Consider the following 25,336-nt stretch of genomic DNA (forward strand, 5'->3'; position numbering starts at 1 on the left):
CAAACTACAAATCGCACATTTTGTTCCATTTTGACGACTGGATCATGTTAATATTAAGTAATTAATACAAATGGAAAAGAAGTTTAACACATTCATTATATTTTCCTTATATGCCTAAACTAGCGATGCGTAACTTTTTCATGAAAGATAAGATTAGGTAGTTCTGAACAGAGTATTTTTTTATCTCGAATCCAAATCTTTGCATATACCGGCACTTAGAACATTCAGCTTTCGTCAGTGAGCACAATAAAGCAGTTCCAAGCGACGCCCGAAAGGTGGCTCTTTGCTGCTGTGCATAAACGTCCTCTGGTGAAAACGCTGTGTAGTCTTGTTGTTTGCAGCGTTGCCGTACCGTTCGACTAAGAACTTTTAAGCGAGAGGGAATTTTAATATAAAACATTAACAAATATTTGTCAGAAAATGTGTTTTGGACGCTGATTGATTTTTAAATCACTCAAAAGAAGGCAGGTGGATGCAAGCCCGCTGCTTGTGTCATCTCTACACCTCTTCGCCCATCCCTAAATAACGGGACTATGCAGATGCGAAGCAGTGGATCGTAGAAACGCAAAATGTTGGCGAAATAAGTCGCGAGCGCCTCAAAAGTAACCGGTTACTGAAATTACAAGAAAGTTTCCACACTCCATTGCCATTTTCCCGCGCGGCGCTAGGAAATCCCTAAAAATAACGCGGCGGAGTGCTTGGGGAAAATGGCGCAACCGCCGCCAGATCAAAACTTTTACCATCACCCGCTGCCCCACGCGCACACACATCCGCATCCGCACTCCCATCCGCATCCACACTCGCATCCGCACCCACATCATCAGCATCCGCAGCTCCAGTTGCCGCCACAATTCCGAAATCCCTTCGATCTGGTGAGTTCCCATCGACGCAGAGCAGGGCTCTTCTCCCAGGAAAGCTACAGTGCAGATTCCCTAAGGTGAACAGCTACAAGCACCAGTGCGATCACGGATGACCACAAACACTCATTGAGCCGAAATCTAGCATGGCGAGGAAGCCAATACCACGTTTGTGATAGTAACTACTCTTGAAGTATTGTATACGCTCATTCCAGGATCTAAATATCAATTGATAGAAATTTGTTTTATATATTTAGTGTCAAAATGCTCTTACTGATTTCCCGAAGCGCTATAAAAGCATAAGGGTGTTTCAAAATAAAGGAAATGAAACAAACTGCTAGTTATTGTCAGTGCATTGGACAAATATTGCAACTAGTGCATTCACTACTTTTTCATCTCCATAACATCAACTATGACTACTTGGCAAAAGCCGATACCAATAGCCATTAGTTTACTTGCTTGAGTATTCGTATATTGATTATTAAAAATGCGCAAAATGCTGTTTACATTTCCATAAAAAGCTTAATATAAGTTTTATTCAATTGTTATCCTGCTTGCATTTCTGAAAAGCTGAGGAAAGGGATATTGCAAGCTTCGGTCTTCGAAGTGAACGTCCTTTCACTTTTTTATATAAAGACAGTGTACCCTTTGATTCTTTGAAGCTTTTCGATGAGCGAACGGGAGCGATAAACTACAACTACATACGTCCATATCTGCCCAACCAGATGCCCAAGCCAGGTGAGCTCAATCCTAACAATATCCGCCATCGTCTTATCAGATGTGTATACCCCAGAGGAGCTGCCCGACTCCCTAGTGATGCGGCGACCCCGTCGCACACGCACCACCTTCACCAGCTCCCAAATAGCCGAGCTGGAGCAGCACTTTCTGCAGGGTCGATACCTCACAGCGCCCCGACTGGCGGATCTGTCAGCGAAGCTAGCCCTGGGCACAGCTCAGGTAAAGATCTGGTTCAAGAACCGTCGGCGTCGTCACAAGATCCAGTCGGATCAGCACAAGGACCAGTCCTACGAGGGGATGCCTCTCTCGCCGGGCATGAAACAGAGCGATGGCGATCCCCCCAGCCTACAGACTCTAAGCTTGGGCGGAGGAGCCACGCCCAACGCTTTGACTCCATCGCCCACGCCCTCGACTCCCACGGCCCACATGACGGAGCACTACAGCGAGTCCTTCAACGCCTACTACAACTACAATGCAGGCCACAATCACGCCCAGGCCAATCGTCACGTGCACATGCAGTATACCTCCGGAGGGGGGCCTGGACCTGGGTCAACCAACGCCAATGGCGGCCAGTTCTTCCAGCAGCAGCAGGTCCATCACCACCACCAGCAACTGCACCACCAGAACAACCACGTGCCGCACCAGATGCAGCAGCAGCAGCAACAGCAGGCTCAGCAGCAGCAGTACCACCACTTTGACTTCCAGCAAAAGCAAGCCAGCGCCTGCCGCGTCCTGGTCAAGGACGAACCGGAGGCCGACTACAACTTCAACAGCTCGTACTACATGCGATCGGCCATGTCTGGCGCCACTGCATCGGCATCCGCAGTGGCCCGAGGCGCTTCCTCACCAGGCTCCGAGGTCTACGAGCCATTAACACCCAAGAATGACGAAAGTCCGAGTCTGTGTGGCATCGGCATCGGCGGACCTTGCGCCATCGCCGTTGGCGAGACGGAGGCGGCCGACGACATGGACGACGGAACGAGCAAGAAGACGACGCTACAGGTCAGCCAAGAGTCCACCACCTTATTTGACCTCTTATTGCCGATAATCGCGTTTATAAATTGAAGCTTTAGCTTTGTAACCTTCAAATTGTCTCGATAGGGCTGTTTTAGGATATTATTCGCCGATTATGATAGTCTACTTATTTCCTGCTGACATATATAGCGCTCATATCCCGACCGATGAGGTTTAGTAGTATTCCAATATTTAAATTTTTACTTTTTGTTTTCTAAATTAAACAGCTTTTTTAAATCGAACTTTAAATTTTGTTTTCTATATGAAAGCGAACTACGAATTTAAAAGATATATTTTATGTCAGAGTTTATATCAATATGTCAAGATTTCAACCTTTTGAAAGTCGTTAATTTTTGAGTATTTCTACTTTATATATTATTTAATTACTTTTAATGCACTGCAAGTGAAAGTGAAAGTGCTTTAGTATCATTGTAAAAAAAGCATTTCTCTAAACAGAGAAAATAATGGTGCAGTTTAATACTGAAAACAGATGAACATTCTTACCAAATTATAAGAATAAATATGCAATTTTAATTGAACTTATTCACTTACTAATTACGTGTATTCATCCTCTCTCTCCATAGATCTTGGAGCCTTTGAAGGGTCTGGACAAGAGCTGCGACGATGGTAGCAGCGATGACATGAGTACTGGAATAAGAGCCTTAGCAGGAACCGGAAATCGTGGAGCGGCATTTGCCAAGTTTGGCAAGCCTTCGCCCCCACAAGGCCCTCAGCTGCCCCTCGGGATGGGGGGCGTAGCCATGGCCGAATCGAATCAATATCAATGCACGATGGATACGATAATGCAAGCGTATAATCCCCATCGTAACGCCGCGGGCAACTCGCAGTTTGCCTACTGCTTCAATTAGCCTGGACGAACGGCGAGTTAGAGAGAGTTTAGTCTTAGGTTAACCACTGTTGTTCCTGATTGTACAAATACCAAGTGATTGTAGATATCTACGCGTAGGAAGTTAGGTATAGTCCTAAGATCCGTGTAAATGGTTCCCAAGGAAGTTTTATGTAGTAGACTAGTCAGCAGGCCACACGGATTCCAGTGCACATCATAGTGATACCCTAGTTAACTCCATACTTTCCCTGCAATACGCTATTCGCCTCAATTGTATCTGGGTGGCTGCTCCGCCAAAGCCCGGGAACATCCAACCAGTTACATTTGAAGCCATTTGGGCTTAAGCGTATTCCAGGGAAAGTAATCGTCCCACATTCCGGAATTTATATTCCGAGCCAGCAAGAAAATCTTCTCTGTAACAATTTGACATAGCTAAAAACTGTAATAATCAAAATGAAAAATGTTTCTCTTGGGCGTAATCTTGTACAATGATTACCCTTGAAGATCGAACATTTAAACAATAATATTCGATGTAGTATTTTCAATTTCTATGCTATGCCAAAGTGTCTGACATAATCAAGCATTTGCACATTCTTTGACCAAGAATAGTCAAAGAATCGACCAAATTGTATATTCAATCTATGCAGACCATGTGTTCCAGCTTCGGAGATTTTTTGCTGCCAACGGAATAACTATCCTACCCACACATTCAATTTCTATCATTAAGAAGTGCATTGAAGTCTGTTTAGCCTCAACTTTAATTTTAAAATGGTGCACCTTTGATGTTGTCTCTTTAAGCTTTGTATTTTTAATTATGAAAATATATAAGAACACTCTACCCGGGTAAATTGTGACTAACTTCATAACTCAACACATTCCTACGTGCCATAGGCAGTCTTTCCCTCTCTTTCTAGAATGAACGAAAACAGTATCTGGTTTTCCCGAAAATCTTATGAATTTAAAAATGCACTTTATGGCACATACTCACACATGCCTGCCATAAAATGTGATTCGCGATTTTTCCGCGAACACCCGCGGCTCATAAAACTTTTGCACCAGCTGCCTGTGTTTACTTAGTTACCTGCAGCGCTACTCCTATCGCCCGATCCTCCCTCGGTCGAACTATTTAGGTAGGCACTGTACAGGCAGCTCTCGCGGGCGCCGTCAGGCAACTTGTTGCCCCTATTTTCTTTGATATAAGTTTTGGAAAATCCAGAAGTCCAAAACGCTGTCTACATGAACGAATGGAATTGGGTTTCTCCCAGTTCTGGAGTTTTTATTGATCTTGGGCGCGTTTTAGTAGGTGGATTATGGATGTGCTGGGAAAACCAAGCTCAGAATCCATTCTTACTTATATTTAGACTTGTTTTCCTATGCCTTTCATCACACCTAGTTTAATTACTATTATTAATGAACTAATAAGGATATATTTGTAATGTACCCTTTAAGAATATTATTCATTTCATCTCCTCAGTTATGGATCACATATTAGATATTGAAGGGTGTTACTTCTAAAGCTCTTTTATTTAGTTCAAGTTTTACATAGACTAATATAAATATAAAAGAACTGAAAAATTAATAGTAAATAATTGTAAATACCTGTTGCAATTGGCACATATTTGTTGTGATATATAAACCTCGTTGCACTTTTCTTTGCAAGTTGAACAAGTAAATTTGTGGTTCAAAAGGATGTGTTTTAGATATATGAATTGTGATTTTAAATGAATTTCTTCAACGATTAAAAAGATATTGGCTCGAAAATGATCATATCCATATTTAAGCTAAGTAAAAATCTTTTCAACTGTACCTCACCCTCGCCGCGGCATTTCCATACGGTTATCCTGTTATGACTTTTCCTTTGTTCCAGCGTATTTTTAGCGAATTCTCGGAAGGAGCAAATCCGATAGCGCCAGTAATAAAATTTGCGAACAATTCCGAAGTTTGAGGACTGAGGATAGGAAGGCCAAGGGACCAGAGAACCGAGACAGATTCGCATTCGCCGCGACGGAGACTCGAGTTTCTTGGGCATATACTCCTGGAAACAACCAGAGTCATAAACTGTCCAAATCGAGCATGAAACCCCGAGGAGCATCCTTTCTCACAGCGCTGCTTTCATTGCATTATGAGGATAATTGCGGACGGCGAGCGACCAAAAGCCGCGACAACAGCCTCGGTTTCACTTTCAGCGCCGCCACCGGAGGCTCTTTCAACAGGTGCTACAAGTTGGACAACAATCGCCTCGGATCTCCGATCATCATCAGCCGTCTACCTGGCGAGACTCCGGCTCTAGTGGCCCAGGAACCCTGGAGCTGTCTCTCATGCAAGACACAACGCCAGATCATGGCAGGATTTCGATCAAAACAAGCCTCTAGATTGCCCATTGCCAATGACCGGGAGTCGTGAGTCCTGGCTAGTCTCCGAGGTGCCAGTCGGGCAGTCCAGCGACGAAGGGATTTACGACTCGCGGGCTTAGGCAAATTTTTTCGCAACGATGCGTCGGCGGAATTGACCTGCTTATGCCGCCTACCTACAGGACCTACTATATAAGGTGGATGTTTGGTTAGGACGACAGATCATTCCACATTTGACAGCTCGCTCGGCAGTACCAAAAAGTATGTCATCCGTCATGCATTACTATCCAGTTCACCAGGCTAAAGTGGGCCCTTATCCAGCAGAGCCTTCCGAGGTGAAATACAGTGATGTGAGTACCCAGATCAAAAGCGAATATCAGCAATAAACTAATCCGTTCTATACCCGCTTCCAGTTGATCTATGGTCATCATCACGATGTGAACCCCCTCAGTCTGCCTCCCAGCTACAACCAGCTGAACTCGAACCCCACCACCCTCAACGATCACTGCTCCCCACAGCAGTTACACCAGCAGCAAGTATCCTCGGACGAGAATCTGCCATGTCAGCCCAGCCACGACTCGCAAAGGGTGAAGCTCAAGCGATCCCGAACTGCCTTTACCAGTGTCCAACTGGTGGAACTTGAGAATGAGTTCAAAAGCAACATGTATTTGTACAGGACGCGCAGGATCGAGATAGCACAGCGGTTGTCTCTGTGCGAACGCCAGGTGAAGATCTGGTTCCAGAACCGCCGCATGAAGTTCAAGAAAGACATACAGGGTCACCGTGAGCCCAAGGCCAATGCCAAGTTGGCTCAGCCCCAGGCAGAGCAAAGTGCCCACCGCGGCATAGTGCAGCGCCTCATGTCCTACTCCCAGGATCCCAGGGAGGGCAGCGCGGCTGCAGAAAAGCGTCCAATGATGGCAGTGGCTCCTGTGAATCCCCAGTCAGACTATCAAGCCAGCCAGAAAATAAAGAGCGAAGTGTCAACCAACAACAGCATGTGCTCCAGCGCCGATCTCAGCGAGATCTTGGAGCACCTGGCTCAATCTACAACTGCCCCACAGAGCAGCACTTCCACTCCAGAAACAACTGCCAACTCGAGTTCTAGCTCCTCTTCCGCTTCCGGGCACTATTCCTACAACGTGGATCTGGTCCTGCAGAGCATCAAGCAGGATTTGGAGGCAGCGGCCCAGGCTTGGTCCAAGTCCAAATCCGCGCCCATCCTGGCTACTCAATCCTGGCATCCCAGTTCCCAAAATCAGATCCCCACGAGCGTGCATGCGGCACCCTCTATGAATCTGTCCTGGGGCGAGCCTGCTGCCAAGTCGAGAAAGCTGAGCGCTAATCACAGGAACCCGTGCGTAACCGCCTATAATTATCCCAACTGATTTTGAGTTAGATAAGTTACACTAGGTTTTACTATACATTTTTGTTGGAGCTAAGCAACCGTCTCTGGCCCTTGGACGCAAAATTCTAACCCAACTCAGTGACAAACGCCATGAATATTCTTAGATTATCGTGAAGTTTAACCATTTTTTTTAGTACATACATGTACCTATGTATTGGATCCAAAGTAAATAAATTAAAAGTCCATTGATACAAAGTACTGTTTTCTTCGCCTTAAAAACATTTTTTAAGCAATTTCTTAAGTGACTCTTGGCATCAGCATTGTAGCTGTACAACTTTTATAGTTTACAGGTTTGCTTTAGTTACAGGTTTTTCCCCATCAATCCATTTGATATCCTTAAACCCACTTCACTTGGACACTTGGCTTTTGAAAGGGAGAAACAAAGGAAGAAGGGGAGGGTTAATTTTTAGCATTTAGCTGGTGTCCCAGTTGTCTTCGGTTTCACTTTTGCATTTAATGTCCCATTGCGGGCGACTTGAGGTCAACTCGAGGAATTTCCATTGCATCGCCCATCTATTAGGACCCAGAAAAGTGTCAACCGCATTAACTCGGACAGGTCCAGCCCCTCCTCATTCCCATTCCAAATCCGGATTCGGATTCGGAACCGGATCCAGGTTCAGTTTCAGTTACATCGGGTTCCGTTGGTCATCTTGAGCGGCGGACGTGGAGTGTTAGGATTTGATTTATGGACATTTAACCGCACACATTACTTGCTACTGGCTGCGGCGGCTGTCCAGCGTCTTGCCGCGCGGAAATGCGGCACTCAGCCTCAGCTCCAAGGAATTTCCACCAGCCCAAGCCTTCCCGTCCATCCCTTTGCTCCTTGGTCGGGCCCTTAGGTGTGGTGTGGAGTGCTGTATGTGTGGCAAATTGCTTCCCCTGGGAGGAAATTGTCGCTCGCACTTGCCACGGCCAAAGGACTCGCAGGACGTGCACTTCGAGAAATAGTAGTCCTAGTCCTAAATAAGAACACCTAGTTTTGTTCAAAATGTATACTTGTGCTATACAATTTAACTAGATCTACACTCAAATATTTAAGTATCAACATACTAGACATCGATCCAGTAACATTACAATTCATCAATTGTGTCATAAAAACTTCATAATTATATTCAGCATTAATAGGTTAAGAAGGTTGATGATCTTTATTACGCTATACAACTCGTTGACAAGTTTTAATTCCATTTACTTGATAACTCTTGGGGACAGCTTAGCGTACTAAACACATTTTTCAAAGTGTAGCCATGTGAAAGTCAGGGGTCAAAGGGGAGGACCTTGCACAGGGGGTGAATCCTTGGAATTTTCATGCGCGTTGTTGACATTTCCTGACATGTGGTCCGGTTCGCCTCGGTCCTGGTCTGGTTCTGGTTCTGGTTTGGTTTTGGGTTTGGTTTTGGCTCGGCCTGCCCTCGCCGGGAGCATGTCCTACACATGTTTGGGTGCTGCCATAATGAATATAGATGCCGCATTGGAGGAGCGTGGGCGTGGCTAATCGCCCGGCAATCAGAGGCAGCTAATCAAACTCGCATAAAAAGCGAACGGCAGGAACAACTAAACAACTCCACGCGGCCAGCTTCAATTACGCGAAATGCCAATGTAATAAACATGTCCAACAGCACAGCGCAGATTGTTCCCATTGCTCCAGTGGCCAATTCGTAGGCTCAATCACTCGCTCAGCGGCAACATTGCGGTTTTATTAGCCGGAATAGCGAACTGGGAGCCGGAGTCCGGAGTCCGGAGCCCGGAGGCGGCAATCCGGAGCCTTGATGACAACGACATGGTCGCAGTCGCGGGCCTGGTCATAACAATAAATTCAGAGGCCGCAACGGAGGCTGGGCGAAGAACATTTCAAATTGTTTCTTGTTAATTAAATTAAATATTCACTTGGGAGTCGCACGCCCACTCCACGATGCCCAACCGCAGCGTTTTGTAATTAGATTGAATCTATAATTTTTATGGCTAATCGCCTCTCGGCAGCTTCTGGCTTCTGGCTCTCAACCAAGCTCACCCCACTCCGCAGCCATGAATTTCGAATTCGCGGCCAGGACGCGAAATCCAAGGACGCGAAATCCTTGCGACAGCCGAGCAAAATGTATTTTGTGTGCAAATGAAATGTCTTGGCTGGGAAACCGGTGCAGTGCAAGTTAATTAGGCGCGTTAGCTGGGAATCGCTATACAAAAGAAGTTTTATGTATCGGTTTGAGCCAAAAATCGAAAAGTTTAGCATATATTTTGGCTTTTGACTCACAAATTATTAATAAATTTGCCTATGAACATTTTTGGTTTCCGAACTCATTTGAACTCAGTGCAGCATCATTCGTAAATAATAAAAACCTACCCAAAGGCTCTCCATCTGTATTTGACTCATCCTTTTCGGCACTTCGCCCCACGGTTTTGCCTCCAATTTGGATATTTTTGGCACGTTTAAACGTTATGACATTTCACAGACGTGTTAGTCCCTCAACGCCACCGGCATGGCCAACACCTGTCGTATAAACAAATCGTGCTGGGCCAGAAAAAGTTTCCGTCCATTCCACATATGCGGGTGTGTACTGTTGGCCCAAAAAATGTGCACATATAGTAAACAGCAGGCACGGCAAGCGCTCCTTATTCTGTATTCCACGGGAGATTGTGAAAGCGTGAAAAAATCACTTCAAAATTTGAATGCCAATTGCCAAGGAATGGGTCGAGGTAGTGGAGCATCCTGGCCCCCAAACTGGAACTGGGCTTACACTAGAATTTTCGTTGTCCCATCCGAGACGGGAGTCACTTGGCTTGTGGGCGAGCATCTGTTGTTTAACTTATTTCACCCCTATAGAGGGGTATAACTTGGCACGAAAATGTTGTTCTTTAACTACTTATACTGTTTAATGATTTATACTTTATTAGTTTATTCGTAGTACATCTGTAAATAAACGCATCCTTTCACTCCAAAACATTTAAGTTCCTATCACAAAATAGTGTTCACCATGGTTTTTATTAGCTGTTACTTTAAAAATAATAAAAGTATTTAAATTTATTTAGGTGCACAAACGATCAGTTATATATGGTGTTGTAGAGACTATAAGCTCAAATTGAATTTCCTTTTGACGCTATTGAAGATATTGTGACAGATTGGTTGCTAGGCCATCAGCCGGGCTCGATGACTCCTTTTTTTCTCATAATTTGTAACAGACGGATTCTGAATCCCCCAACCCAATGAGCCCATTTCACGGATAATTCGGCCACCTTCTGAACCCTCTCCCTGCCAACAGCTGATACTCATACGCAGCATATGCAAGTGACCTCCCATCTGTAGGGCTGGCCGTTTTATGGCCCGTTGGCTGGTGTATTTTTCATCGGTCTAAAACCCATAATTAAATTACGTGGAATTCATTTATAACAATTACGTCGAAATGGCAATCTATGCTGATGATGCCGCCAGGCAGCGAGTGGCTGCCGCAAGGAGCGTTACCAACTTTTGCTAACCAACAACGAAATTCGTGCGCAATAAAAAATGCGGTGCGTCATGTGAGCAATTTGGTGTCGTTGTCGTTTGTCCATTTGCTGCTTGCTGGTTTGCTGGTTTGCTGGCAGGAGCGAAATGGTGCCACAACCAGTTCAGGCTCCTTCTGCCGCACTGCAATTATTTATCCCCGTGCACTTTGCCCCGCCCCTTCCCTGCTAACGTGGCCAAGAGGGCCCGGCGCCTAAGCATGTCCATGTCCGGTTGCCGCGTGTGTGCCGGTGTGTGTGAACCGGCTCCTAAATGCCTGCCCCACACGACACAGACACATATCCGCCACCCAGCTCTCGCTCGCCAGGATCCTTTCCGCCTCCCCGCCACCCGGCCACCCCGCCCCTATGCACCGCTGCAGGTAATGTGCCAGCGACATGCACTTCCAGGTGAACCGAAGGTGTGAGCGGGAGGTTACAGACGCACTGGTCGAAAATTTGTTAAATTGCTCAATATTTTATTTTAGCAAATTTGGAACAGTGTTCGGTACAATTCGCACCATTTTAATTGTGCTTCTGTTGTTCAAGGTAATGAAAGCAATTTTGCGCCCTTGAACTCAGAGTTCGATAAACCCTTATTTGAAAAAAGTCATTAGCCAAATGCCTTAATTTCTTGATTATTACTGTTTGACTTTGGTATAAATAAATTAACAATAACCAAACGAAGCCATTTAGATTGAAATTGAACTGTTGATTGAACTGTTTATACTCGTATTTAATATTGCTTCTTTACTTTACTTTACTTTCTTTATTGCTTTAACTTTACTATAATATATATTGTAATATATATATAATATGCATATACACATATAAATGGTTTTTATTGCAAAATGTTTCTATATTGATGACACTATGAAGTGTAATTGAAAATTTACAACAGGATAATAAAATTGTAGGGAAATGATAGGTTCCGCATTGCAGAATCGGGAGGATCGATGTTCATGGGTCAAACCACAAATGTCTTTTGATTTTTTGAGATATCTTCTGGGTATATCACAGTTTTTCGAGTCCTTGGTATAATCGGCTATGTTTTATATTATATATGTATATGTGTTTACATGGTTATATATTTGATATTCTAAAGACTAGATTAAGAATGTTAAAGAATTCAATTTTCTGTCCAAAAATAATGTATTCACTTGGCACTCTCAACCTTGTTTTGCTGAGTGTAAAGCCTTCCCGAGTGCAAAAGGGGCGGTTGAGGGGCAGGTTTCAGTTGTGTTGAGATTGCGGCTCTACTATTATTAGATGCCATTATGTTTTATAGTCTATAATTGATCCTTTGAGCCAAGCTCTGCTCAACATGCATTTGTGCATTTCTTTATCTTACAAATTGTATGAGATTAAATGAAAAGTAATGTGAGCGTGAGTACGAATATGACTAGCCTTAGTGCTAGCAACAGGGTGTGCAGGTGTGTGTTTCTATGCACCCATAATCATGTAAACGATTCAACGCAAATGACTAAAAAAACAAAAAATTAAAGTCGTTAAAGTCGCTAAAAGCGAAATAGTTTGATCATAGTTTAAAATTGAATAAATAAATTCCCAATCTTAAAAACAAAGTTATACAAGCTCGATATAGGCAGTATTTATATACTTTCATAACACTATCGATATTTCTTATAATGCCTAAAAAGCGTAATATTGCTAGGCAACCAGTTGGTTATGGGCCATAAATAGTACAACCCCGAGTTGCCACGCGAATCGTTTGCCCAGCTGGTAAATATTCTGAGTAAACAAACTGGCACAACGGTCAAATCAAAAACAAATATTTATTTGAATCAGACGGTCATTATTTAATATTTGGGATCATGTACTCCTTGCAACACCCGCAAATCGATGAATGCTTCTTAGATTCCGAATCAACAGTTGAGGAAGTGGTCAAGTTGCTCGAAAGTCTTCAAGTGCCCAATGAGTAAGTGGAAAACATATGCCAGTGATACCAGTAACTTGTAATATTTCTTATTTAGGGAGGAGGCGGCCAGCCGGGAAAAGGCAGAAAGGAGTCCCGAATCCGCCAATATAACAGAGGAGAGTTTTATAATTACAGAGAGGAAAACTCCAATTCCTGTTATTTCCGCACCCATTTCTTCCAAAGAGAAGTTGAAGCCCAGAACCTTCATCCGCATAGATCGAAGTAAGGATCGGTTTCCCTTTATGCGCCAGGTCGAAATGGATCTCGATCAGCGCTCAAAAGCTCGCTTGGAACGGGAACGAGTGGCTGAAAACTTTCGAAAGTGGGTCATGCTTGTTACACTGCGAACTTAATCTACATTACTGCCTATTTAGATTGGGCAACGCAGAGTATCGAAAGGGTAACTACGAGGCTGCTATGAACATGTACACCGAAGCCATTGAAAATATCCGGGACAGTCACATCCTTTACATAAACCGGGCTCTGTGCTTTATCAAGTGAGCAAAAGATATCTGAATTCCTTTGGATATTCCCTGACTGACGGATCCCCTCTTATCCCCATAGATCGGGCAAATTCAAACGAGGCATAGTGGATTGCGATTTTGTTCTGAACAAATTGGACGAGAAGAATCTGAGGGCGTGGATGTATCGCGCCATGGCCTACAAAGGCCTTAACGATGAGTCCAATTTTGAGAACTGTGTAAAATATGCCCGCAAATTCAATTCGAAGCAGATGGAATTTATTGATGATTTCCTGGAAAAGCTAAAATAAGGTTTGGGAATGGATGATGGATATCTCGTTGCCTTGAATTTTTGGGAATGACCCAGGCACAGTTGGGCTTAATTAAAGTAAGGGTTCTTTTCAATTCATTGCAGTGGATACCCACTTGAAGTGTTTATTTTAATATTAGTCGGCTGTCAAAACCCAGATTAAAGAATTACTTAATACGCGAGTTTCTAGCATTGCTATTATACAAACATCAAGCTTATTTTACAGCTTTAAGCAAGGGCAAGCCGTCTGCTTTTCAAAACGCCACCCTATCCCCAAATGCTTGAAGTGTTGTTTACATATGACAGCAGGAGTATCGTGTTTGGTGCTCCTCAACTCTTTCGATTCCATTCTGATGCCATTCAATCGAAGTCAGGCACACAGGGCATGTCCTCCGCTCCCCCGACCTCCGCGGCAGCCACCCTGGATGAAGGCAAACAATTCGATGGCGGTAATCAATCTTCCTTCACTCTCTGCCAGCTGACAGCTCCGTGGTGTAGAGTCAAATTGCGATCTTTGTTTGTGCCGGGTCCGGGTTTCGGCCAGGACAGCGGTCCGGAGAACGGAGACCGTACTGCGAGAAGCTGGCACTCGGCATTGGCATGCCAGAACACTCAAAGAAATATGGGATGAAGTACCCCTTTATGCTCGCATAATTAAGAAATCTGTTAACCCTTTACATGTTTCACACATGCACTTGCATTAAATCTTGCTTTCGGAAATATTTTGATCCATCAAAGACTTTTTCCAGGTGCTCAAGAATACAGACAAATAAATATAAATAAATTATACTAACTTCGTAGTTTCAAGAATACAAAAGGTAAAAGGGTATTATTTATGTTGAAATTGGTATGTTTTGAATGTAATTAGTTTTGCTTGCATGCATACATATGACTTAGCAAAAGGATTGCTCACTTTAGTTCAACTGAGAAAAATCTCAAACAAGTTGATGGATAGTTTTCAGTGCAGATACGGAAGCAGGCGCTTCCACAGGGTGGAGCACAAACTGGGGGTTGACTGTTCCATTTATGCGTGTCAAAGGTTGCGTGGCACAGCGGAGGGCGACAGATTGAAGCCGAGGCAGGCGACACAAATGTTGTACTTGTCACGGTTGTTGCGGTAGTTGCATCTTGTTCTTGGTGGGTGTGGGCGGTTTCGGGGGCAAGGTGTGGGTGGTGCCACGAGGGAACGCAAGGCGGGCGTCCCAAAATTCTTATCCGCTCATTAATCCCTTCCATTTAACGCTATAATCTGACTGTTATGTCTCCGTTTTATTGCATCTGAACAATAGGAAAGGGCTATACATATATGTATGAGCATATAACGCATCAATCAATTGTTTTCCGCAACTCATGGAATGTTTTTACTGGTAGTTTTATGTCAAGCAATCGAGTAAAAATATTTCAATTAGAAATACATTAAGCGGCCGTTGATCACGATAAGATCGAAATAATTATTTATTATGGCCATGACAGCCCATACGAAAATAATATTATTTATGTGTACCAATCGTTGAAGGCCGTTCTTATATATTCAATTCACATGCTCGACATTATTTAATGATGCCCAAGTTGTTTATGCGATTTTTCCACTCCGGTAATAGCAAAACTTTATCGATAATGAAATTCTACAAGTTTCTATTATTGGCATAATCAAATAACTCATAAAAAGACACGACTCTGTGACAGCTGACGATGAAATATTGTGCCCAAAACAGGGCAAATCTAATATGATCCGAGTGTCCTCATCTCCTTCCCATGTGACACAACACGCTGGCCGAGATGGAAAAGCTGCAGAAAATTTCAATATGCTGGAAATCACTTTATGATGTGATGACACCAATTTATCTGAGCTCACTAAGGAGCAGAGGGCCAGTCGTTGTGACCGCAAAATTGTTCCACCAAATGGCTTGCAAGTTGGCTTCACATCTTAAGAGGTCTGACTAAATTAATATCAATGATAAGATGGCTTGTAGTCTTGCTACTGTGTGTAAAATTTTTAAATCTTTAAATTTAAGCTAAAATCCACAATTTACCCTTTCCGTAAAGGGAACGATTTGGATTGGGCCAAAATGGAGAACCAACACTCTTACGGATCATCTGATGGGATATTCGGGACTACAATCTCATCTGAGAGATTTGTTTTCGGGTGGACCTGTGCTTCCCCCTTCCAGAAAACCAGTTTTAGTTTACATAAGCCCGGACAATCGTAAATCTGGGCTATATAGTACGCAGCTCGGGGATATGGCCGATTTTATAGCGGGATATTGGATTAGCTTGAAGTGACACTTTTTTTACAATCAGGGATCAGGGTCGGATCGGATAGGATCGCTTGCTCTTGATAAGCAGGTAGATCAACCCTAATTCATAACTGACGCGGAAAACCCCGGGAAAAACCAGCACCGTTCCCGTTCATGGCCAAAACATACCTGGTCGGGGGATCGCGTCTCGAAGGATTGCAAAAAAGCTGGCGTGATCCGTAGGTATGCAAGTGGTATCCCAGTGAATCTTTTTGACAATCTTTGCAAAGTGAAAGCAGAACATAACTAAATACAGACAATCATTAAAGTCGTCATAATAATATTTCTAGACTAGCCCATGTTTAAGGAGGCTCAAATCGCGACTCACGCCGGCCCGCGTGACGCTACTTAGAACTACTACGCATTCTCTGGAGCCTGGAACTCACCTTGATTCGGAGCCAGGCTCAAATGGACGCGACATCTACCAGCCCAGACCAGCCGTCTGTGAGTTTGGAAGTGTCGCAGGCGGGACAGGTAGGAACCACTCCGATCCGTCACGACTGTCTTCAGAGGTATATAAGCATATGAGGATATTCTAGGGGTGTCTAGTTAAAAAACATAGTTCAAAGCGAATAGAAGCAAACAAATCGCGCTCTTCAAGAAAAATGTTTGCCACTCAAAGCGAAAACTATTTTGTGGACAACTGCTCAGTCAGTGATTTTGTGGTGGGTTCTAAATGACTGCGTATTTAAATAAAACCAATCGTCAATTTATCAACATATGTATTATAGATGTATCCTTGCGTAGAGTTGAACGTAGAAGCAGCGCCCGTTGCTACAACAAAGTCCGCGGAGAAATCGAAGAGATCTCGCACTGCATTCAGCAGCCATCAGCTAATCGAACTCGAAAGGGAGTTCCATCTCAACAAATACTTGGCCCGAACCAGGCGAATCGAGATATCCCAGCGTTTGGCACTCACAGAGAGACAGGTTAAGATCTGGTTCCAAAATCGTCGCATGAAACTCAAGAAGTCGACCAATAGGAAAGGTGCCATTGGAGCTCTCACCTCGTCTGTTTCAGCTACTTCCCAATTGAGCGAAGATCTTCTCGAGGACGAGCAGATCGTAGAGCGCCTGCTTAAATATGTAAGCACAAATGTGGAAACAGCTCCACTGCGGCAGGATGAGCGCGGTTTCCTGGCGGAGGGTCAAATTACACCACCCCATCAGAGCTACGACTACTTCCACGAATTTTGTCCCGAGCCAATAGGTGTTCCCCAACTGCGTTTCAATGAATTCGATTCAAACTGGGCAAGTACTTTGCTGGGTATTGAGTCAACGATTCCTGTCACAGAACATTTTATTGAACCCAATGCACTGGATCAGCCAATGCTACAGAATTTCTGCTGGGACTCGAATAGTTCTTCTGCGTCTTCGGAGGATATTTTGGATGTTGACTATGACTTTATTCAACATTTGTTGAATTTTTAAATATATATTTAAGTATCTGTTAAGACTACTGTATATACATATATATTAATTGTATTATACTAGTAGTATTTTCCTGTGACTACTTTTTTATTACTTTTTTTTGATGAAATAAAATATGTTTCTTAATTTATGCGTGCATTTAATTTTTTAAAATATGCTGCTGGAGCTCTCAAATAGTGCTTCCATGGCAATCAAATTGGCGGAAATTATTTCGATTTTCAAAAATTCCCAGCACCTGACAAAGCAAATATTAACTATTTTGAGAATAATTCAGAATTTAATCCCAACAAAATTTTATTTTCGTTTATGATACAGTTGAGAAATTAAATTTGCTTAACAACCTCCGTTTAGTACAACGTCCGTTAGTACAAACCATTTACATATATACGATTTTTATAAGTTCGTGACTGCGGCTACGTTTTCCTGAACATAATTACCAAATCTGGTATTAACTGTGGATACAGAGTTGCCAGGAATTTCGGAAGGTTACGGTTACGGAAGGTTATGTAATATAAAATAAATCCCTGTATCCGAGCTCAAACTTTTTCGATATGTGTGTGTGTGGAATTTGCCTATTCTTTGTTTTCATAAAGGATAATAGTTTGAGTTCATCATACAAAAATAAAGTTTTGGAAGTGACAGTTTCCGGAATGGTGATGGGTAACAGTTTTTTCAGCTGAGCCCGTAACAGAATTTCATATAAGCTAGATAGGTAACTTTTTATCTTAGGCAGAATTGTCAAAAAGTTAATAAATTCCTTTATTACTGATAGTGCATTTTTTTGTAATTGTAGTATACAAAACATGAAAATTCTTTTAATTTAGTAATTACTAATTGATAAATATAAACTAAGACTTGATAAATATATTTTTATAAATTTATGTTCAAGCAGAACAATCGAAACATAATGAGAAGGTAGGTACAATTTCATCATAAATCTTTAGAAACTGTTAATAAAATGAACCATTTAAATCTTTTTTTGTCAAAAGAAAATAGATGTTCGTCAAAACTGCTTTAGCATACATTTATATATTAGTTATAGTGGCCTTTATTTGTTATTTTAGATTATGCTTCCTCAAAGTTTTCGAATCTTTTTCACACATTTATATTTTTCACATTTTTAAACAATCTCCTGGTGCGCTTCGTCACTACGTGGATTGCCGATAGCTCCCGTCTATATCTGTCATGCAAGTTGTCCGCCAGAGCATCCAAGTACGAACATCCCCAGCTGAGGTGGAATAATGTGGCAATATTTTTACACCTGTAGTGACACCCGTGTGCATTAAAATCCGCACATAATTACGAACTCTGGCCACCGATTGCGCGGAGTGGATTGGAGAATGTGGCAAAAAGAGGGCGAAAAAGCGGCCAAAAGGCAAAAAGCAATGCCACCAAGATTGACAGCCTGAGAAGAGGCCCCCAAAACAAAAAGAGCGATGAGCGAAGCGAAATGTCAAAAATACCCATACCCGAAAGCCAATGTGTAAATAACAAAAACCAAATAAATTCCGGCGCAAGCAACACGTTCGCGTTGGAAGTGGAAAAAAGCGAGTGAGGCAGAAAACGCCGAGGAAATGATGGTCCAAGATACAGGGGTTCCCGCGCTACACGACCGCAAAGCTACAAAACAAACTGCAGCGCCGGCCAATCAGAGCGCCGGAGACTTGTGCGCCGGTGTGCGTGAACTCCACCCCCTGGGCTCTGCGCGTAATGGCTATGGTAACCAGTTTCCAGATGGCACCGCGCATGTGCCGACCGGGAAAAAGCGTGATGGATGCGGTGGCTGTCGCTTAGGCCACTCCTTGCCACTGGGTCTCAAAATCCCAGTTCAGTGCGTTCGGTGCTATTGGATGGAATGGTTGTTGGCTGCTCTCTAGCTCTCGGGATCCGCACGAAGCTCCCCAGAAGCCCTCTGTCTCGCTCTCGCTGTGAATCGGTTCGGCATCTAAAGGATAATATTTATTATAATGACAGCTACAAAAATAGTTAAACAATTTGAAAACTAAAAAGTATTATTATTAAAACGAGTTGAGACCAAAAGTTTAACGATATGGTTGAGAACCACCTTAGGAACCCCTCGAAAACCGGTTCTGCGCACCTCTTGTACGCCAGAGAGGGACAGCTAGTGCCCACATGTGTATGAGTGCGAGTGGAGAAAACTATCTCAGACGAATTGCAACGACTGAGTGTGTGTGTGTCCGTGTGTGGCCATTGCAGCGATCGCAGCGACTCTACAGAACTCTACAAAATCAACACATTCCGCATACGCACCGTTGTACAGCGCGTACTTGCACTATCGTCGTTATCGCCGTTGTTTCGTCGGTTGTGTTGGCCTTTTGCGTCGCCATGGCTGCCAAAAGGTGTGTGTCGATGTCGACCTGAAAGCGAAAAACGAACTCCAAACAGCACTTGACGGTTGAGCAAACACAACGGTGGCCATATTTACATTCGGATCTGGGTTCCCTCGACGTCGTCGCGGTTGTCGCCTCTTTTCGCGGCCCACAGATAAGCCCTGACACACTAAAGTTCTACGCAAAACCCGCATCGCGAAAGTTGTGCCGGTTGAAAGCAAAAAATTAACAAAAGGTTAAGCCAGTTACTATGAGCGAATGCAGACAATAGTGAAAACTGTGAACCAAGTGATACCGGTGAAATTTCCACAAAGAACGCATATGTCAACTTAAAAGGAGAAATATGGAATACTGTGGTCTGTAAATGATCAACTTAACATGGTACGAAATGCTGTTAAACATATTTCTTAACTAAATTTACAAAAAAAAAGGTTTTTCTTTAAAAGCCTGAGAAAATTAAAGCGTGCCATTAATTCAAATTTTAATATAAAATGTAAGTCCTAAATATACATGGGTTAAGTCACATGATGAAATTGGCATAGGAAATGAGTTATACGGCATTGCTTAGATGAGGATATATTAAAGCTTTATCACTTTTGCTGTTCAAAATATGCCATTTATTTACTGGCTATGGAACAAAAATATATACCAATTTGGGGACCAAACCCATTTAAGTAATTTTTTCTTTCGTTGCGGTAGTATTCAACATACATTTCATTAGCGACGTTAAAATTTTGTTGAATTGAAAATTTAAAAAATAGTATGTTCGGCTATACACATACATATATTGTAAATTATTTATTTATTTATTTATTAGAAGCACAAATCTTAGAATTAGATTGTTCGGCACAGAACACTGACCTTTCTTGCTTAGGAAATTACGTTAATTTAAAAATCTGGCATTAAACTGGAGCGTTGTATAAAATATGAAACTATTAGACACCAAAAAAATATTTTGAAAGACTAATTTAAATCTAAATTGGTATATGTAATTAAGAAATAGTCAAGTTTTATACATTTAAAATGTGAAAAATGGATCGCTGCATTTTGATAATTTCTAAATCTATTTTGTAAAAAATTAGTTATTCTTTATTTCCTAGAAATAAATAATTTGTTTTAAAAATATATACTTTAATATTAGCTTATTTAATTTGTTAAAGTTTGGCACCAATATTTTTCGAATGATTCGCTCTGTTTGTGATATTTTTTATTTAAACGCATTCTTATTACATATTTATTAACATATTTGTATAGTAGAATTAAATTTTATATGACATAAACACAACGGTTGTTTCATTAAATAATATAGCACAGACATGTAAATAAAGATGTCAGTATTTAAAAGAAGTTATATTACAACTTCGATTAGGAAAACCAATGATTTCAGTTTCATTTAATCCTGATTAAATTAATGTTAAATTTAAAAAATGGTTTTCCTTTCCAGGTTCCCAAGCTGAGGAATATCTAAAATCCTCAGGAATTGAAATAGAAAAAATCTAAATTCTGAAAAGTAAACCCAAGCCATCCAAGAAGTCTGCAGTACCTTGGACACGACCTCGATGGGCACCCAAATCAAGTCGGAATCTCCGCTGAACCCGCTGCAGGTGCAAACTGGACAGACGTCCTTGTCAGTGGGTGGTTGCAGTGGTGCGGGCGTCGTTGGTGGCGTGGCAGTGGGTGTTGGTCAGCCCGGAATCGGCCAGCAGGGGGTGCCACCTGTGCCGGCCGTACTCATGGTCAACAAGATGACCCCGAACTGTGATAAACGGAGCGCGGACACGGCCTATTGGATGACAGCATCCGAGGGCGGGTTCATCAATTCGCAGCCGTCGATGGCTGAGTTCCTCAACCACCTGAGTCCGGAGAGTCCCAAAATTGGAACACCTGTTGGATCCGGCGCCATCGGCGGAGTGGGCGTCAACGTTAACGTTAATGTCGGCGTCGGATATCCGGTTGGCGTTGTCCCTCAAACGCCGGATGGAATGGACTCTGTGCCGGAGTATCCCTGGATGAAGGAGAAGAAGACATCCCGCAAAAGCAGCAACAACAACAATCAGGGTGAGTCCACATTACACTGGGGGAGCACAAGGTACTTCAATTGGCGATCGACCATGTCGATTCAAAACCCATTTTTTTAAGAGAAACGATTATCAATGATATGTATGTAACATATCTATCTCCCCAGTCAACCTCGAAATATAGAATTTCTAAAATTAAGTAAAATTTCAGGTACTTTTTATAGAACTTTTGCAATATTAAACTGATGACTGGAATTAATTGGGTTACCTTATCCCGACCACTATTTCTTGCCGTGCACTGGCTGGTGAAATGCGAAACTGTCATTAATCACGAAATCAATGCAATTTACCCTGCATCAAATGAGGCGCAGCATGGCGGCGCCTTCACCACTTCCCGTCCAGAAAGACAGGGCCAGAACCCTATGTCCGATCCCGATCCCGATCCCAACCCCAATCCTCCCTACACCTTTACCTCGCCACTCGATCACGCACCGAGAGGGTTCGGCTCCTTTGATGGACTGCTCGGTCTGTGCCGGCAAAGATCTGTTATTTGCGATCATTTGTAACAATTTTCGAGAGCAGACCGAGCGGACCAAGCTGGAAATGTTTCATTTATTTCCCTTCGCTTCGACTTGAGTCGAATGTGTCGATTTCATTTGCGCAAGAAATACGAAAAGCGACGAGCAGAGTACAAAATACAAAAAATACAGACAACTACAGAAAACTACGGCTGGGCCAGGGATCGAGGCAGCCGCATTTAAAATAAATGAGGTATCAAGGTTGTCCGAACATACGTTTTCCTGTCCGACTTGCCCCAAAACCCGAGCCCCTTTCCTCAGAGCGATTGCAACCTGTTATTTTGGTTCATTTGTCAAAATATTTTTTCCTGTCCCCCTTTTTTGCCTTCGATCGAGGGAACTGTGGATGTCGAGGGAATGCCGTGTTGCACGTTGCAATTGCAAGCCTGTGCGCCGCTGGCAGTGTTGCAGCAGTGAAAATACGAATTTCATGTCTGCTGCTGCAACATTTAAGCCTGTGCCTCCAATTCGCCATCTCTCTTGCTCTCAGCTCTCTTGCCAAGGGAGACATACAACTGAGGCAGGAAAAAGTCTGCAATATGGGGGAAATTGTTTCAATTTATCATTTATTTCTGACACAAGTCGAGCAAGGGCTTAAAAAGGCAATAAAACTAACACTTTGTGGGGAAATCGTACGTTCAGTTAAATATTTACAAGCCAAACTGTGCTAGCACATGATTAAAACTTATAATTAAAACCAATTCCTGAAAGTGGAGATCGTCTTTATGAGACGACAGAAAAATAAATCCATTAAAAAATGTATTGTATATCTTCATATTGCTTTGCTACATGTCTATAGATAGTTCTTAGCCAATAGCTGAATTATTGCTTTGTAAAGCAATGATTGAAGTTTTTAATGTAAAATCAAGAGTACAAGTCCGTTACAATTAACCTGAATAATAGTCCAGTAACCAAGCCGAGTGGTTGTGGGAGCGGGAGTGTTTACCGACTTAACTAATACATTGCCAATTAATATTGACCGCACTCAGCAACCACATATCCAGTTGACAAATGAGCAGGACTAATCCCCTGGATATTGTGTGTAAGAGTGTGTTTAACCGCCAAATCCCAACACGTGGCCAATGCGGACTGGCAATGGAACCGTCACAGAACTCCCCAGAGGGGAGAAATCTTTCACCGCGTCTGGGTCCAGGTCCGGGTCCGGGTCTCTGGTTGCCTCTGGTTTCCCGGAGTGAAAGTGAGCCAATAAATAGCGTGAAGCATTCCGAAGCGCCGTTGAAGGGTCAATACATCTTTCACCCACTCCCGAGCACAGTATATGTATGCATGTATATGTATGCACGGCGGGTCGAAAAGCAAAGGGACGACATGCTGAGCGATATGGATTACAAATGATGTTGTAAATGTCCGTCCGCCGACCATTTGTATATCTCAGTGTGCGAGCGGGGTAGTATGTTTGTGTTGGTTTAACAGTTTAATTTGTTAACGTTGTCAAATTAATTCCTTGTCAAGTGGTAATCGATCTAAATGATTCTCAGGTCGGAGGATCTGTGAATGGGAAATGAGTAATTCGCGGAGTTAATCGCAATTGCAACTAGTGAGCATCAAAGATAGATGCTATGCATTTTTAGGTAAGAAGTAACATCTCCTTTTTCCGTTATTAAGGTAATGCTCTTTGTATTTCCTCCTTTTTTACATGCCAGAACTTAAAGATGATGGGTTTCATACTCCCAACAAAATAAGGCCTGTTGAGCCATATAATTTAATGCCACATTTTGTAAATTCCGTTTCCTGGCTGAAATAACAATGTGAATCCCTGGCCTTTCACCCTCTTTACAAGCTCACATTGTTTACCGCAAATTGTTTGCAACGCATCCTGAATTTTAATGTGTGCGGCGTATTGCCGCTGAAGTCACTTCGCAGAACGGGTTGCACGAGTTGAAAGATGGTTACTTCGAATCTGAAATTGTTTTGTTAGCCTGTTTACATGCTCACAATGGGGAAGCAATAAAACTTCCGCTTAGTATCAAGTGTTAATTAGGCGTAATGAACTGCAAGAAAAGTTTGTAACTGCCGAGCAACATGTTCGCGTTCTTCCAAGTATCTGCGAGATGCGTGAACGGATCTCCCCAGGAGACTGAGATACTTCCACTGAAAGGAGCGGCTTTGGGGTAAACCAATAAAAAACAATTTGACTTCGTTGGCGCTGGCTATTGAGAGGCGGCAATCCATTCGAAGCGCCATCTGCATCGGCATCATCCACCCCGCGACCATATGTTGCTCCATTGAAAGGAGAAGGAGTTCATCCTGGACCTGGATGGTTTCGTGGGTGGAAGGGCGGAAGAGCATAAAAAATGCGTGCGGCACGACTCAAAACTTACCCCCCGTGGATTACGATTATACCAAACCATTTATCATAATATTTATGTTGATGCGATGTACTTTTTCTCAATGAAGGTCTCAAAGTCCGCCAGGGTCAGAAAAAAGCGGAGGACAGGGCCAGGTTCGCGGTGCCTTTTATTAATTTTATTTATGATGAGTCATTCGCACATTTATAATTTTAACCTTTACAGTTGAATTCATTCAAAACGAATTCGACGCGAATGTGAAAAAATTTGGGGAGCGATAAATATTCCGTAGTCCTTCATTCAGAATGCTCTAGGAAAATCAAAGAAGGAAAATCAGGGGGATGAAATGTTTTCATGATATTCTTGCTTTCATGATATTGATATCCCACGATTATGTGGTCGACATTAACAAGTTTATATGCACAGACAAAATATGTGGTACAATATTAAAAGATTTCACAAATTGTAATATTTGTTTCGCCGTCCTTGATGCTCAACTACAAACTAATACATTTAACGAAAACTTGGTATTTTAATGGATAGAATCAACCAAGCGATGTTTAAAATTATACCATACAAATAAATAAATAAAATAAATGAAAAACATTTATCTGATGAATGAGAATTTAGTTCATAGCAATGTTTTATTAATGCGCGACTGGAAGATTTTTCTTCTTTTGAGAACATCACGCCTAAAACAGAATTAAAGTCCATTCAACCAGAGAACTCCCCGTGGATAACTGTCTCTAAAAGGTAAAATCATGTCGCCGGGCATTAAATTAATTGGCGGTCGCCAAATAATTTTTGAGCACTAATTACGCGTCAAACGATGAAAAAGTTCCAGGGCCAACGAAGAAGCTCCATTCAAGGACTTCAATCTTTTGGGAAAGAAGGCCGTTTTCGGGTCTCTCAATTAATTGTTACGACTTTATTATGGAGATAAGTGCACGGCGTCTT

General features: G+C 42.6%; 5 protein-coding genes across 8 annotated transcripts in view; all 5 read left to right on the forward strand.

Annotated features, from left to right (window-relative positions):
• Positions 1–473: 473 nt before the first annotated feature.
• On the forward strand, positions 474–4,297 carry LOC6552989 (homeotic protein bicoid). Of its 4 annotated transcripts, none has more exons than XM_015153955.2 (4): positions 474–872; positions 1,498–1,595; positions 1,636–2,597; positions 3,194–4,297. In XM_015153955.2, the coding sequence occupies exons 2-4, from the start codon at positions 1,583–1,585 to the stop codon at positions 3,476–3,478; spliced, it is 1,260 nt and encodes a 419-aa protein (XP_015009441.1). In that variant the 5' UTR covers positions 474–872; positions 1,498–1,582; the 3' UTR covers positions 3,479–4,297. The 4 variants fall into 4 exon arrangements, with proteins under 4 accessions (XP_015009441.1, XP_015009439.1, XP_001979118.1 ...); XM_015153953.2 differs by having other exon boundaries at positions 475–872; positions 1,651–2,597; XM_001979082.3 differs by having other exon boundaries at positions 476–872; positions 1,520–1,595.
• A 1,696-nt stretch (positions 4,298–5,993) lies between these two features.
• LOC6552987 (protein zerknuellt 1) lies at positions 5,994–7,355 on the forward strand. Its single transcript, XM_001979080.3, has 2 exons — positions 5,994–6,157; positions 6,221–7,355. Exons 1-2 carry the CDS (start codon positions 6,071–6,073, stop codon positions 7,193–7,195), a joined length of 1,062 nt encoding a protein of 353 aa, XP_001979116.1. The 5' UTR covers positions 5,994–6,070; the 3' UTR covers positions 7,196–7,355.
• A 5,043-nt stretch (positions 7,356–12,398) lies between these two features.
• On the forward strand, positions 12,399–13,578 carry LOC6552986 (tetratricopeptide repeat protein 12). The gene is made up of 5 exons (XM_001979079.2): positions 12,399–12,429; positions 12,496–12,625; positions 12,681–12,947; positions 13,000–13,122; positions 13,190–13,578. Exons 2-5 carry the CDS (start codon positions 12,522–12,524, stop codon positions 13,395–13,397), a joined length of 702 nt encoding a protein of 233 aa, XP_001979115.1. The 5' UTR covers positions 12,399–12,429; positions 12,496–12,521; the 3' UTR covers positions 13,398–13,578.
• A 2,654-nt stretch (positions 13,579–16,232) lies between these two features.
• Positions 16,233–17,233, forward strand: LOC6553023 (protein zerknuellt 2). Its single transcript, XM_001979078.3, has 2 exons — positions 16,233–16,358; positions 16,425–17,233. Exons 1-2 carry the CDS (start codon positions 16,299–16,301, stop codon positions 17,121–17,123), a joined length of 759 nt encoding a protein of 252 aa, XP_001979114.1. The 5' UTR covers positions 16,233–16,298; the 3' UTR covers positions 17,124–17,233.
• A 3,974-nt stretch (positions 17,234–21,207) lies between these two features.
• LOC6553022 (homeotic protein proboscipedia) overlaps positions 21,208–25,336 on the forward strand; it is a 31,498-nt gene continuing 27,369 nt past the window's right edge. Inside the window, exon 1 of the mRNA XM_026976128.1 lies at positions 21,208–21,532. Coding sequence (XP_026831929.1) covers positions 21,208–21,532 — 325 coding nt within the window. The remainder of the gene's footprint in view (positions 21,533–25,336) is intronic.

This window comes from Drosophila erecta, unplaced genomic scaffold (genome assembly GCF_003286155.1).
Source record: "Drosophila erecta strain 14021-0224.00,06,07 unplaced genomic scaffold, DereRS2 tig00000000-arrow-pilon, whole genome shotgun sequence".
Classification (NCBI taxonomy): Eukaryota; Metazoa; Arthropoda; class Insecta; order Diptera; family Drosophilidae; genus Drosophila; species Drosophila erecta.